Source organism: Eretmochelys imbricata, chromosome 9 (genome assembly GCF_965152235.1).
Source record: "Eretmochelys imbricata isolate rEreImb1 chromosome 9, rEreImb1.hap1, whole genome shotgun sequence".
Taxonomy (NCBI): Eukaryota; Metazoa; Chordata; order Testudines; family Cheloniidae; genus Eretmochelys; species Eretmochelys imbricata.
In genome coordinates, this window is record NC_135580.1 from 55,986,049 (window position 1) to 56,001,610 (window position 15,562).

Consider the following 15,562-nt stretch of genomic DNA (forward strand, 5'->3'; position numbering starts at 1 on the left):
GCAGGACAAACAGCCAGTTATCTCAAGTGCCTATACACAAATTCAAGAAGCCTGGGAAACAAGCAGGGAGAACTGGAAGTCCTGGCACAGTCAAGGAATTATGATGTGATTGGAATAACAGAGACTTGGTGGAATAACTCACATGACTGGAGTACTGTGATGGGTGGATATAAACTGTTCAGGAAGGACAGGCAGGGCAGAAAAGGTCGGGGAGTTGCACTGTATGTAAGAGAGCAGTATGACTGCTCAGAGCTCCGGTATGAAACTGCAGAAAAACCTGAGTGTCTCTGGATTAAGTTTAGAAGCGTGAGTAACAAGGGTGATGTCATGGTGGGAGCCTGCTATAGACCACCGGATCAGGAGCATGAGGTGGACGAGGCTTTCTTCTGGCAACTGACAGAAGTTACTAGATCGTAGGCTCTGGTTCTCATGGGAGACTTCAATCACCCTGATATCTACAGCGGTGCACAGACAATCCAGGAAGATTTTGGAAAGTGTAGGGGACAATTTCCTGGTGCAAGTGCTGGAGGAACCAACTAGGGGCAGAGCTCTTCTTGACCTGATCCTCACAAACAGGGAAGAATTAGTAGGGGAAGCAAAAGTGGATGGGAACCTGGGAGGCAGTGACCATGAGATGGTCGACCATGAGATGGTCGACAGAAGGACCTAGACAAATTGGAGGATTGGGCCAAAAGAAATCTGATGAGGTTCAATAAGGATAAGTGCAGGGTCCTGCACTTAGGACGGAAGAATCCAATGCACCGCTACAGACTAGGCAGCATGGCTACATGGCTAGGCAGCAGTTCTGCGGAAAAGGACCTAGGGGTGACAGTGGACGAGAAGCTGGATATGAGTCAGCAGTGTGCCCTTGTTGCCAAGAAGGCCAATGGCATTTTGGGATGTATACGTAGGGGCATAGCGAGCAGATCGAGGGACGTGATCGTCCCCCTCTATTCGACATTGGTGAGGCCTCATCTGGAGTACTGTGTCCAGTTTTGGGCCCCACACTACAAGAAGGATGTGGATAAATTGGAGAGAGTCCAGCGAGGGGCAACAAAAATGATTAGGGGTCTAGAACACATGACTTATGAGGAGAGGCTGAGGGAGCTGGGATTGTTTAGCCTGCAGAAGAGAAGAATGAGGGGGGATTTGATAGCTGCTTTCAACTACCTGAAAGGGGGTTCCAAAGAGGATGGCTCTAGACTGTTCTCAATGGTAGCAGATGACAGAACGAGGAGTAATGGCCTCAAGTTGCAGTGGGGGAGGTTTAGATTGGATATTAGGAAAAACTTTTTCACTAAGAGGGTGGTGAAACACTGGAATGCGTTGCCTAGGGAGGTGGTGGAATCTCCTTCCTTGGAAGTTTTTAAGGTCAGGCTTGACAAAGCCCTGGCTGGGATGATTTAACTGGGAATTGGTCCTGCTTCGAGCAGGGGGTTGGACTAGATGACCTTCAGGGGTCCCTTCCAACCCTGATATTCTATGATTCTATGATTCTATGACTTCAGGATCCTGACACAGGGAAGAAAGGAGAGCAGCAGAATACCGATCCTGGACCTCAGAAAAGCAGACTTTGACAACCTCAGGGAACTGATGGGCAGGATCCCCTGGGAGAATAACATGAGGGGGAAGGGAGTCCAGGAGAGCTGGCTTGTTTTTAAAGAATCCTTATTGAGGTTACAGGGACAAACCATTCTGATGTGTAGAAAGAATAGCAAATATGGCAGGCAACCAGCTTAGCTTAACAGTGAAATCCTTGCTGACCTTAAACACAAAGAAGAAGCTGACAAGAAGTGGAAGATTGGACAAATGACCAGGGAAGCGTATATAAATATTGCTCAGGCATGCAGGAGTGAAATCAGGAAGGCCAAATCACACCTGGAGGTGCAGCTAGCAAGAGATGTTAAGAGTAACAAGAAGGGTTTCTTCAGGTATGTTAGCAACAAGAAGAAAGTCAAGGAAAGTGTGGGCCCCTTACTGAATGAGGGAGGCAACCTAGTGACAGAGGATGTGGAAAAAGCTAATGTACTCAATGCTTTTTTTGCCTCTGTCTTCACAACAAGGTCAGCTCGCAGACTGCTGCACTGGGCAGTACAGCATGGGGAGGAGGTGACCAGCCCTCTGTGAAGAAAGAAGTGATTCGGGACTATTTAGAAAAGCTGTACAAGCACAAGTCAATGGGGCCGGATGCGGTGCATCCGAGAGTGCTAAAGGAGTTGGCGGATGTGATTGCAGAGCCATTGGCCATTATCTTTGAAAACTCATGGTGATCGGGTGAGGTCCTGGACAACTGGAAAAAGGCTAATGTAGTGCCCATCTTTAAAAAAGGGAAGGAGGAGGATCCTGGGAACTACAGGCCAGTCAGCCTCACCTCAGTCCCTGGAAAAATCATGGAGCAGGTCCTCAAGAAATCAATTCTGAAGCACTTAGAGGAGAGGAAAGTGATCAGGAACACTCAGCATGGATTCACCAAGGCCTGACTAATCTAATTGCCTTCTATGACGAGATAACTGGCTCTGTGGATGAGGGGAAAGCAGTGGACGTGTTGTTCCTTGACTTTAGCAAAGCTTTAACACGGTCTCCCACAGTATTCTAGCCAGTAAGTTAAAGAAGTATGGGGTGGATGAATGCACTATAAGTAGAAAATTGGCTAGATTGTCGGGCTCAACGGGTAGTGATCAATGGCTCCATGTCTAGTTGGCAGCCGGTATCAAGTAGAGTGGCCCAAGGGTTGGTCCTCGGGCCGGTTTTGTTCAATATCTTCCTTAATGATCTGGAGGATGGTATGGATTGCACCCTCAGCAAGTTTGCAGATGACACTAAACTGGGAGGAGAGGTAGATACGCTGGAGAATAGGGGTAGGATACAGAGGGACCTAGACAAATTAGAGGATTGGGCCAAAAGAAATCTGATGAGGTTCAACAAGGACAAGTGCAGAGTCCTGCACTTAGGACGGAAGAATCCCATGCACTGCTACAGACTAGGGACCCAATGGCTCAGTGGCAGTTCTGCGGAAAAGGACCTAGGGGTTACAGTGGATGAGAAGCTGGATATGAGTCAACAGTGTGCCCTTGTTGCCAAGAAGGCCAATGGCATTTTGGGATGTATAAGTAGGGGCACTGCCAGCAGATCGAGGGACGTGATCGTTCCCCTCTATTCGACATTGGTGAGGCCTCATCTGGAATACTGTGTCCAGTTTTGGGCCCCACACTACAAGAAGGATGTGGAAAAATTGGAGAGAGTCCAGCGGAGGGCAACAAAAATGATTAGGGGACTGGAACACATGACTTATGAGGAGAGGCTGAGGGAACTGGGATTGTTTAGTCTGCGGAAGAGAAGAATGAGGGGGGATTTGATAGCTGCTTTCAACTACCTGAAAGGGGGTTCCAAAGAGGATGGATCTAGACTGCTCTCAGTGGTAGTGGATGACAGAACGAGGAGTAATGGTCTCAAGTTGCAGTGGGGGAGGATTAGGTTGGGTTATTAGGAAAAACTTTCTCACTAGGAGGGTGGTGAAACACTGGAATACGTTACCTAGGGAGGTGGTGGAATCTCCTTCCTTTGAAGTTTTTAAGGTCAGGCTTGACAAAGCCCTGGCTGGGGTGATTTATTTGGGGATTGTGCCTGCTTTGAGCTGGGGCTTGGACTAGATGACCTCCTGAGGTGCCTTCCAATCCTGATATTCTATGATTGTATGATTCTATGTATACCAACCCTATCCTGCAGAGTCTTACCCTTTGAAAGCCTACCCACAGCTCAAGGAGTCCCACACTTTGGTTCCCTAAGCGTAGTTTGGAGAGTCTTCTCCATTGTAACCTTAACCCCAGCCTGGGTAAGCCTACCCATGGAAACATAGCCCTAGTTTGGGAGCCTTGTCCTCTGGAATCATTCCTCTAGCCCAGATAGCCTTACCATGTGGGACATTAATGTTACCCCGACATGTCCTGCCCTTGGACTCCCTAACCCTAGCATAGGCATCACTACCCTCTGAAAGCTTAACCATAGCTTGGGGAACGCCTGCAGTGGAAGATCTCATCACTACCCTAAACCCAGTTTCTCCCAACAGAAATCACTCTAGAGAATATGGTTCAGGATGAACCCTCTGGTAATCCTCCCCCCACCACCATCTGGAATGGCCCAGGAGCTCTGGTTTTAAAGACAATCACAGTTACCGTTTCCCCAGCCTCCCCTGTACAGAGGACCTTTCTATCCACACATACATTCTTTCTTGTTTTATTTTATGGGGCTGGTGAATACTCTAGTTAAGAAGATGAGTTCTTTGCTGCTTACCCTGTTGGTCCATGAGGATGGGAGCTCCACCTAATGATGCCACAGAGTCCACCAGTAGTAAGCACTTATATCTAGCAAAGGGAAAGGAAGAGCAGACATTACTTAGCAAACATCAACCTGTTTGTGTTGGTGTCTGAAAGCTTCTCATTCATTCTGGTTCTTATCATTTCTCTGACCAGACAATAGTTTTCCAGAGTCCTGGATTTCCCAGGACCCTCCTGAAATGTGTTAAGCACCATTGCAACAGCTCTAGCAGAGTCACTAACCTGCCCATTACTTTGCCTATAGACAGTGGTGAAAGAGAAACATGCAATTTTGTCTTACCTGGGAATGCTATTATACCCCACTGTTCGATGAGTATTCAGCACCCCTCTGGGCACCTGATCCATAGAGGATCTGAGTCTGCAATAGCTGCCTAGGAGGGGCTTGGAACCCTAACCTGAGCCCCCTACCTTCTTGAACCCTAACCTTAGTCCAGTGGCTCTCAACCTTTCCAGACTATACCTTTCTGGAGTCTGATTTGTTTTGCATACCCCCAAGTTTCACCTCACTTAAAAACTACTTGCTTACAAAATCAGACATAAAAATACAAAAGTGTCACAGCACAGTAGTACTGAAACATTGCTACTGCCTCATTTTACCATTTAATTATCAACTAAATTAATTGAAATATAAATATTGTACTTACATTTCAGTGTATATGTAAGTGGACTGTTAGTCCCTTACTAAAACTCAGTGGAGTTTTTTTGGTTGGCTAGCTCCCAGTACTAAAAGTAAGGGGAAGGGTCAATGGGAAATCAGAACCCTGAGACTGACAGTCCCCAGGAGCAATGGGGAGAGGCCCATGCTCCAGATGAGCCTGATTGACAGGGCGGGCAGGCCAATAAGTGAGTCAGGAGGCATGGGTTGGGGGGGTCCCATCCTCTGTGTGAGCTGGAATTGCCTGGAACAGAGTGGGGCCAAGCTAAGGAGAGAGCAGGGGCCTGAGCTGAGCTGGGGAGTAGGGCTGTGCCAGCCAGAAAACCTGAGAATCATACAATCATAGAAGATTAGGGTTGGAAGAGACTTCAGGAGGTCATCTAGTCGAACCCCCTGCCAAAGCAGGACGAACACCAACTAAGTCATCCGAGCCAGGGCTTTGTCAAGCCAGGCCTTAAAAACCTCTAAGGATGGAGATTCCACCACCTCCCTAGGTAACCCATTCCAGTGCTTCACTCCACTCCTAGTGAAATAGTGTTTCCTAATATCCAACCTAAACCTCCCCCACTGCAACTTGAGACCATTGCTACATGTTCTGTCATCTGCCACCACTAAGAACACCCAAGCTCCATCCTCTTTGGAACCTCCCTTCAGGAAGTTGAAGGCTGCTAACCCCCCGCCCCCCACTCTTCTCTTCTGCAGACTAAACAATCCCAGTTCCCTCAGCCTCTCCTCAAAAGTCATGTGTCCCAGAACCCTGATCATTTTCATTGCCCTCCGCTGGACTCTCTCCAATTTGTCCACATCCTTTCTGTAGTGGGGGGCCCAAAACTGGACTCAGTACTCCAGATGTGGCCCCACCAGTGCCGAATAGAGGGGAACAAACACTTCCCTCGATCTGCTGGCAATGCTCCGACAATGCAGCCCGATATGCCATTAGCCTTCATGGCAACAAGGGCACACTGCTGACTCATATCCAGCTTCTCATCCACTGTAATCCCCAGGTCCTTTTCTGCAGAACTGCTGCTTAGCCAGTCGGTCTCCAGTCTGTAGCGGTGCATGGGATTCTTCCGTCCTAAGTGCAGGACTCTGCACTTGTCCTTGTTGAACCTCATCAGATTTCTTTTGGCTCAATCCTCCAATTTGCCTAGATCACTCTGGACCCTATGCCTACCCTCCAGCGTATCTACCTCTCCCCACAGCTTAGTGTCATCCATGAACTTGCTGAGGGTGCAATCTATCACATCATCCAGATCATTAATAAAGATGTGGGAGGAGGGATAGCTCAGTGGTTTGAGCATTGGCCTGCTAAACCCAGGGTTGTGAGTTCAATCCTTGAGGGGGCCATTTAGAGATCTGGGGCAAAAATTGGGGATTGGTCCTGCTTTGAGCAAGGGGTTGAACTTGATGACTTCCTGAGGTTCCTTTTAACCCTGATATTCTATAAAACAAAACCATCCCAAGGACTGACCCTTGGAGCACTCCGCTTGATACCAGCTGCCAAATAGATATCAAGCCATTATCATTGCCCAATGAGCTAGCCAACTTTCTATCCACCTTATAGTCCATTCATCCAATCCATACTTTTTTAACTTACTGGCAAGAATACTGTGGGATACCATAATAAAAGCTTTGCTAAAGTCAAGATATATCACATCCAGTGCTTTCCCCATGTCCAGAGAACCAGTTATCTCATCATAGAAGGCCAGCAGGTTGGTCAGGCATGACTTGCCCTTGGTGAATCCATGTTGACTGTTTCTGATCACCTTCCTCTCCTCCAAGAGCTTTAAAATGGTTTCCTTGAGGACTTTCTCAATGATCAGAAGCAGCAGCCCAGGGAGCAGGTCAGTGATGGGAGCAGAGCCACAGAAGCAGCCCAGAGAGCAGACCTGTGCTAGGTGGAGAAGTGTAGCAACCAGAGCCAGAGGGGCCAGAGAAGCAGCCCAGGGGCAGGAGGCAGAGCGGCAGCAGTACTGAGGCAGAGTGAAGCTGGAGCTGGGGCTGGAGCAGTCTGGAGCCGGGTGCGGTGAGCAGCTGGGGAGAGCAAGGGGGACACTGGGCAGTAGGTCCAGTGCAGGGAGATGCCCCCCCTAGCCAAGAGGTCTTCCAGGTGGTACTGGGAGGGGGATCACAACCCTGACAGGGGGTGGGAGAGCTGATGCTGGGAAGAAGGGTTCTGCCACCTACAGCCTGAGGGTGTGTGCCCTCCGCCAGAGCAAGTGTCCGACCCTCAGCATCCCTGCAGCACATCCAGGGCCTGGGCAGGAGGCCTGGGACATGTGAGAAACAGACTGAACTGCCCTTACCCTCCAGAGATGGCTGGTTGTGGTGTCCCCATACCACAGAGCGGGGTGATGTATTTTCCTTTAACCTTTCCCATTTTTTCCTTTTTTTAAAAAAAATTTATTTCTGTTTAATAAATTGTGTTTGCTTGAACTATATGCAATGATCAGTGAGTCAGGGAAGTGTCCGGTGTGGAGAGAGCACCCTGGAGTGGGGACACCCTAGCCCCTGCCCTAAGTGACCACGACAAGCTTGGGGGTTGAGCTCCCCAAGAGTTCTGGGCCTAGCCTTGTTGGTGTTACAAGGACTTTGCCACACAGGAGGGAGGAAGGGGAGCCCTCAAGGTCAGGCAGGCCTCTTGGTAAAAGGAAGTGGGAGCGAGAACTCAGATCCTTTCACTAGCCCATTTCACCGGGGTATTGTATAAGCCGGGAAAGTTCCCCACAATAGCTGGACCATTCCCCCGCTTACATATAGTATATAGAGTAGGGTTGCCAGGTGTCCAGTTTTCGACTGGAATGCTGACCAGGCCATTAAAAGTCTGGTCAGCGGTGCTGCGGGGCTAAGACCGGCTAGTCCCACCTGTCCTGGCACCGCGATGCACCCCGGAAGTGGCCAGCATGTCCAGCTCCTAGGTGGGAGGGCCATGGGGCTCCGTGCACTGCCCTGCCCTGAGCACCAGCTCCGCACTCCCATTGGCTGGGAACCACAGCCAACGGGAGCTGGGGTGGTGGTGCCTGCGGGCAAGAGCAGGGCGCAGAGCCCCTTGGCCCTGAGCCCCAAACCCCTACCCCAGCCCTGAGCCCCCCAAGCCTGCAGCCTCCTCCTGAACTCCAAACACCTCATCCCCGCCCCCACCCCAGAGCCCACACCCCCAGCCCAGCGTCCGTACCCCCTGTTGCCCCCCCACCTCCTGCCTCAATCCACAGCCCCCTCCTGCACTCTGAATCCCTCGGCCCCAGCCCCCGTCTGGAGCCGCCTCCTGCACCCCAAACCCCTCATCCCCAGCCCCATCATTTCTAGCCCCACCCTGGAGCCCGCACCCTCAGTTAGAGCCATCACCCCCTCCTGCACCCCAACCCCCTGCCCCAGCCCAGTGAAAGTGAATGAGGATGGGGGAGAGCGAGCCACCGAGGGAGGGGAAATGTAGTGAGCGGCGGAGAAGGGGGCAGGGCCTCAGTAAAGGGGCGGGGCTAGGGTATTCAGTTTTGTGTGATTAGAATGTTGGCAACCCTAATATAGAGCAGTATAAACAAGTCATTGTCTGTATGAAATTTTAGTTTGTACTGACTTCGCTACTGCTTTTTATGTAGCCTGTTATAAAACTAGGCAAACATCTAGGTGAGTTGATGTACCCTCTGGAAGACCTCTGAGTACCCCCAAGGGTCTGCATTCTGTTTGAGAATCACTGCCCTATCCTACATAGCCCTACTCTCTGGAACCCAAACCCTAGCCTGGAGAGCCCTACCCTCTGGAACCTGAACCCTAATCCAGGAAGCATTACTCTTTGCATCCCTAACTCTTGCTGAGGGAATCTTATCTGTTAGAACCCTAACCCGTGGAGCCCTGCTCTCTTGAACCCTAACCTGAACCTAGGGCGGCCTATCCTTTGGAACATTAACCCTAGCCCGTGAAGCTTGAAGTGCTAGAACACCAACCCTATCCTACAGAGTCTTACCCTTTGAAAGCCTACCCACAGCTCAAGGAGCCCCACACTTTGGTTCCCTAAGCATAGTTTGGAGAGTCTTCTCCATTGTAACCTTAACCCAAGCCTGGGTAAGCCTACCCTTGGAAACATAGCCCTAGCTTGGGAGCCTTGTCCTCTGGAATTGTTCCTCTAGCCCAAACAGCTCTACCATGTGAGACATTAATGTTACCCCGACATATCCTACCCTTGGACACCCAGATTCAGCACCTAGCAATGACCTGGCTGATGGTTGTTGTGCTGTGCCTGATTGCAGAACCCTCTCCTAACCAATGCGCTGTCTGTCACTTTGCCCCCCACATTCAGTCCCTCTGAATAGAGGCTGTTGATAGACGTTTGCTCCCCTTACTACTGCTTTGTCGCCTATCTCTTCTCTGCTGCACTTAGCAAACAATAATGTGTGTTCCCTGGGCTCTCGCAGGGCCACCTGCTGATCTCCCGTGACTTAGAACAAGAATAAAATGCAGGTGTGGCAACTTGGTGGTGGTGGAGCTTTGTGGTTTCTAGAGAGCATGATGCTCATTGGGCGTTGTTAGTAAGTGTAGTGATTGTTTTGAGTTTCCCAGCACACCCCGACATCCCTGCCTTCCTGTAGTGCGTCCATGGTCCAGACAGTCTGTCCAGCCACAGGGCACCGTGTGGAGGATCCCACTGACCGGTGGCAGAGCTCTCCAAGGCCATCCAGGGGCTGAAGCACCCCGCTGGATGATTCTCCATGTGTGATGAAAAACAGTGAGGGCTTGTGCTGCGCCAGAGCCTACATGGGAGAGAGAGAGAGAGAAAAAATTAAATACACCTACCAAGCTGAGGAGGCTCTGGCACAGGGGTGGGTAAACTTTTTGGCCCAAGGGCCACATCTGCGTGGGGAAATTGTATGCAGGGCCATGAATGTAGGGCTGGGCAGGGGGTTGGGGTGCGGGAGGGAGTGCGGGGTGTAGGAGGGAGTGCAGGGTGCAGGAAGGGACTCAGGGCAAGCGGTTGGGGTGCAGGAAAGGTGCAGAGTGCAGGAGGGGGCTCAGGGCAGGGGGTTCGGGTGCAGGAGGCATGCAGCAGGGGGCTCAAGGCAGGGGTTTAGGGGCTCAGGGCAGGGGGTTGGGGTGCAGATGCAGCAGGGGGCTAAGGGCAGGAGGTTAGGGTGCGGGGTGCAGGAGGGGTTCAGGGTATGGGCTCCAGCCCAGCGCCACTTACCTCGAGCGGCTCTGGGGTGGCAGCGGTGTGCAGCGGGGCTAAGGCAGGCAGGCTCCCTACCTGCCCTGGCCCTGCGCCACTCCTGGATGTGGCCAGCATATCTGGCAGTGGCTCCTGGGGGTGGGCTGGGGCAGGCGGCTCTGCAGCACGGTGCCCTGGTCTGTGTGTACCGCTCCCAGCCAATAGGAGCTATGGGGGGGGGTGCCTGCAGGCGAGGGAAGTGCATGGAGCCCTCTGCTCTCCCCTGTCCCCAAGGGGCCGTAGGGACGTGATGCTGGCCGCTTCTGGGAGCAGTGCGGGGCCAGGGCAGGCAGGGAGCCTGCTTTAGCCCCACTGCGCCATGGGGCTGGCAATCCCGCAGGCCGCAGTTTGCCCTCCCCTGCTCTGGCAGAAACCCTACCATACATAGAGAACAGGGGCATTTCATGGGCAAAATTGTCCCTTGTGTTTGCACTCTGCGAGGCAGGGATAATACGCAGCCCCCTCAGTCCTCACATCATGAGAGTAACCTGCCGTCATGAGGTGTAGAGATCCCATTCTACCACTGTCACTAAGGTAGGCTAGCCATCTTCTCAGCTGCAGCAACAGCTGCAGGATAAGAAGGGAAGCAGGGCCAAGGAGAGGGGGGCTGCAGAGGGACTACAGAGAAGGAGTTGCCTTCAGCTGCAGACTGGCAGGAAACTGGACTTATAGAGAGGCAGAAGTAAAGAGTGTGAGTCTGGGAAAAGCCTCCAGGAGAGCTGAGGTAGATAGCAGCTCAGGGAAACATTGACAGTTTGTGAGGAGTCAGTCCCCACTGTTTAATGCATGGTCACTGGGCTGGAGCTTGGAGGAGTGGGTGGGCAGGCTGGGGTTCCAGCAACTTCTTGGAGCAAAGGGGTCAGAGTGCTCCTCCGGGGGCTTGGAATTACTGACCCTTCATTGGACTCCTGGTCAGTCAGACTCTTTATTGCCCCAGAAGGGAGGGAATATAAATGACCAGGCTGGAGTCATAGGAGCAGCCACCCAGCACAGGGCCAATGACTGTTGGGGGAACGTGAGGCAGAATTTCTGCAACACCACACCCAATGCTGAGATGGCTTTGGCTGGCAAAGGCACTGTCAGATGCCTGCATGGGCAGTGGTGCACTGGGAGCTCTCCTGTGGCTGCTGTCAGGTGTAGGTACTGGTGGGCTGCAGAGGTTGCACACCTGCTGGAAGACAGGAGTGTCTGTGCAATGAGAGCAGTGCCACAAGATGCTCCTATTTATTGTAGACATGCGCCATCATCATCTCCCACTTGTTACCTCAAACAAGCTCCTTCATGCTTCCTCCAACCTGCCCCTGACTCTTGGTGCTGCTCCCTACAAACCTCTACAAAGACACCTCATAATCCACCTTAAAACTCTCCTTTGCTGTGAGGCCTGCCAAAAGCTGATCCTGATGGGCAGGATCCCCTGGGAGAATAACATGAGGAGGAAAGGAGTTCAGGAGAGCTGGCTGTATTTTAAAGAATCCTTATTGAGGTTACAGGGACAAACCATTCCAATGTGTAGAAAGAATAGTAAAGATGGCAGGTGACCAGCTTGGCTTAACAGTGAAATCCTTGCTGATCTTAAACACAAAAAAGAAGCTTACAAGAAATGGAAGCTTGGATAAATGACCAGGGAAGAGTATAAAAATATTGCTCAAGCATGCAGGAGTGAAATCAGGAAGGCCAAGTCACATCTGGAGTTGCAGCTAGCAAGAGATGTTAAGAGTAACAAGAAGGGTTTCTTCAGGTATGTTAGCAACAAGAAGAAAGTCAAGGAAAGTGTGGGCCCCTTACTGAATGAGGGAGGCAACCTAGTGACAGAGGATGTGGAAAAAGCTAATGTACTCAATGCTTTTTTTGCCTCTGTCTTCACGAACAAGGTCAGCTCCCAGACTGCTGCACTGGGCAGCACAGCATGGGGAGGAGGTGACCAGCACTCTGTGAAGAAAGAAGTGGTTCGGGACTATTAGAAAACCTGGACAAGCACAAGTCAATGGGGCTGGATGCGCTGCATCCAAGAGTGCTAAAGGAGTTGGTGGATGTGATTGCAGAGCCATTGGCCATTATCTTTGAAAACTTGTGGCGATCGGGGGAGGTCCCGGACGACTGGAAAAAGGTTAATGTAGAGCCCATCTTTAAAAAAGGGATGGAGGAGGATCTGGGGAACTACAGGCCAGTCAGCCTCACCTCAGTCCCTGGAAAAATCATGGAGCAGATCCTCAAGAAATCAATTCTGAAGCACTTAGAGGAGGGGAAAGTGATCAGGAACAGTCAGCATGGATTCACCAAGGGCAAGTCATGCCTGACTAACCTAATTGCCTACTATGATGAGATAACTGGCTCTGTGGATGAGGGGAAAGCAGTGGACGTGGTGTTCCTTGACTTTAGCAAAGCTTTTGACAGTCTCCCACAGTATTCTAGCCAGTAAGTTAAAGAAGTATGGGCTGGATGAATGGACTATAAGGTGGATAGAAAGCTGGCTAGATCATCGAGCTCAAGGGGTCGTAATCAATGGCTCCATGTCTAGTTGGCAGCCGGTATCAAGTGGAGTGCCCCAAGGGTCGGTCCTCGGGCTGGTTTTGTTCAATATCTTCCTTAATGATCTGGAGGATGGTATGGATTGCACCCACAGCAAGTTTGCAGATGACACTAAACTGGGAGGAGAGGTAGATACGCTGGAGAATAGGGGTAGGATACAGAGGGCCCTAGACAAATTAGAGGACTGGGCCAAAAGAAATCTGATGAGGTTCAACAAGGACAAGTGCAGAGTCCTACACTTAGGACGGAAAAATCCCATGCACTGCTATAGACTAGGGACCGAATGGCTAGGCAGCAGTTCTGCAGAAAAGGACCTAGGGGTTACAGTGGACAAGAAGCTGGATATGAGTCAACAGTGTGCCCTTGTTGCCAAGAAGGCCAATGGCATTTTGGGATGTATAAGTAGGGGCGTTGCCAGCAGATCGAGGGACGTGATCATTCCCCTCTATTCAACATTGGTGAGGCCTCAACTGGAGTACTGTGTCCAGTTTTGGGCCCCACACTACAAGAAGGATGTGGAAAAATTGGAGAGTCCAGCGGAGGGCAACATAAATGATTAGGTGACTGGAACACATGACTTATGAGGAGAGGCTGAGGGAACTGGGATAGTTTAGTCTGCGGAAGAGAAAAATGAGGGTGGGAATTGATAGTTGCTTTCAACTACCTGAAAGGGGGTTCCAAAGAGGATGGATCTAGACTGTTCTCAGTGGTACCAGATGACAGAATGAAGAGTAATGGTCTCAAGTTGCAGTGGGGAAGGTTTAGATTGGATATTGGGAAAAACTTTTTCACTAAGAGGGTGGTGAAACACTGGAATGGGTTACCTAGGGAGGTGGTGGAATCTGCTTCCATAGAAGTTTTTAAGGTCAGGCTTGACAAAGCCCTGGCTGGGATGATTTAGTTGGGGATTGGTCCTGCTTTTGAGCAGGGGGTTGGACAAGATGACCTCCTGAGGTCCCTTCCAACCCTGATATTCTATGATACTATGATTCTATGAACCCTGAGGATGGCTGGCGAGCCGAGACCCTGCCTGTTGTCTCATTGTTTCCTTGTGCTCCCCTGTCTGTCTGTAGCCATCTGTTGTCTCCTATCTTACACTTGGACTGTCAGCTCTTTGGGGAAGGCTCTCTTTGTGCTGTGTTTGTACCTCTCCTAGCACAGTGGGATCCTGGTCCATGGCAACTCTAAGGTGCTAACACAACACAAATGAATAATGTTGTTGCGAAGCCATGTGGGCTTGTTAGTGATGAACACTCTCCCTCTACTGGACACTGTGGGTGTATCAGGCACTCAGCTCTGCTAGGAACCTACACAGCAATCTTGGCGTGACGGAGCCCTGCCTGAAAATGCTCGCATTACACTTAACAGACCCTAGGGAGCCGAGAGGGGCTGTATATTCTAGCAGTTAAATGCATGCGCGTCCAGTGGAAACAGTGCATGGTTCTCTCTCTTACTTCTCCATGCTTTCTTCCTGTACTCCCTCATGTCTTTCCTCTGAAGAGCCAAGGAGACAACACTTAGCCCCAAACACTTATACAAACAAAGCAAAGGGTGTGTGGATGGCAACATGAGAAATGTAGGGCCAGGACATCAGCTTGTGTAAACCAGCATCGCTTCCATTGCACCAAGCTGGGGCTCAGCCCTTTGCTTTCCTGCTAGCAGTGAAGGACAGAGTTGCCACATGAGGGCTGCGTTTTTGGCAGGAGCCAGCGGAGACACACAGTGCCCCTACTGTCAGGTAGGATGGGGAATGCTCCTCTTCCCAATATTTCTCAGGGCTGCAGGCAGAACTGGGCAGGGAGTTGAGGCTCTGCAGTCGTGCTCTGATAGTGTGAGTAGCTGCCCACCCTCCACTTGGTAAGCTGCAGGGTTCTCCTGGGCAGGGCAGCTACTTGTAAGCCCAGAGGATGCATTAGGGGACTGTTGAGAATAGTTTCTCCTCTGGGCATAGCCCATTCTTGCTTTCTCTGCCTGCCATTGCAGCAACATAAGGATTCCTGCCTCTCCTTATGTCCCAGGAGGCCGCAGTCGCCCAGGCTATTCTAGCCAACGCCAGTGCACTGCAGTCTAGTCCCAACGTCCTTGCTCCGATACATGCAGCACTCACCTCCTCAATCTCCTTTAGTGCAAAGTATTCTCCAGGGGGCTTCACCAGTTGGTGGACATCAGCTCCTGAAAGGGGCAGGACAGAGAGTCAGTGCCCTGGCAGAAGTGCCCTAGCAGACCCTGCTATGCAGTTCCATCTCTAACAGTCCTGAATAGCACCAGTAGCCTCGAACCCCCAACATTAAACAATGAGGGACAGATTGTGTTGGCTGTGCTGCGATATGCAAGTGTGGGACAGGATGCACAGAGCCATTCCCCACAGGCACCTTGGCACAGTGCAACCAACATCCCAGGGTTGGTGCAATGACGCCACAAAGCACCCCGAAGGGGGTGGGGGTGGGGTCGCCATGGTGCCAAGCCTCCACTCATCAGTGGATGGACCATGACCAACTTCGAGTTGTTGTTCTGGGTGTGTAATAAGTCATGTATTAACTGAGAAGCAGAGACACCTGTCAAAGTCCAGCCTGGCCTCATGGGAATTTGTCCACCTGAAAACTGGGAAAATGCTGAAAGCCCTCCCAATATCACTGATTAGACTTATACACGCTGTGCCCCTGGGTAGAAATTTCCCTGTGTGGGTCAGAGATGTAAAGGCCAGGAGGCACCATGGAGCACAAAGACTGTGTCAGTGTAATGTAGCCCAGTCAGATTCTCACTGAAAGACTGGGAACTGCAGCTGTCATAGCTTCCACTGGGGTATCACATACAGGGACTCCATGCATTTCTGAGAAAGGCAAAGGT

General features: G+C 51.0%; 1 protein-coding gene across 1 annotated transcript in view; it reads right to left on the reverse strand.

The window, feature by feature from the left end:
• The window catches only part of AGXT (alanine--glyoxylate aminotransferase), a 32,261-nt gene that overhangs the window by 14,062 nt on the left and 2,637 nt on the right, over positions 1-15,562 (reverse strand). Inside the window, exons 3-5 of the mRNA XM_077826979.1 lie at positions 14,823-14,887; positions 9,634-9,734; positions 4,291-4,361 (exon numbers count right to left, since the gene is read on the reverse strand). Coding sequence (XP_077683105.1) covers positions 4,291-4,361; positions 9,634-9,734; positions 14,823-14,887 — 237 coding nt within the window. The remainder of the gene's footprint in view (positions 1-4,290; positions 4,362-9,633; positions 9,735-14,822; positions 14,888-15,562) is intronic.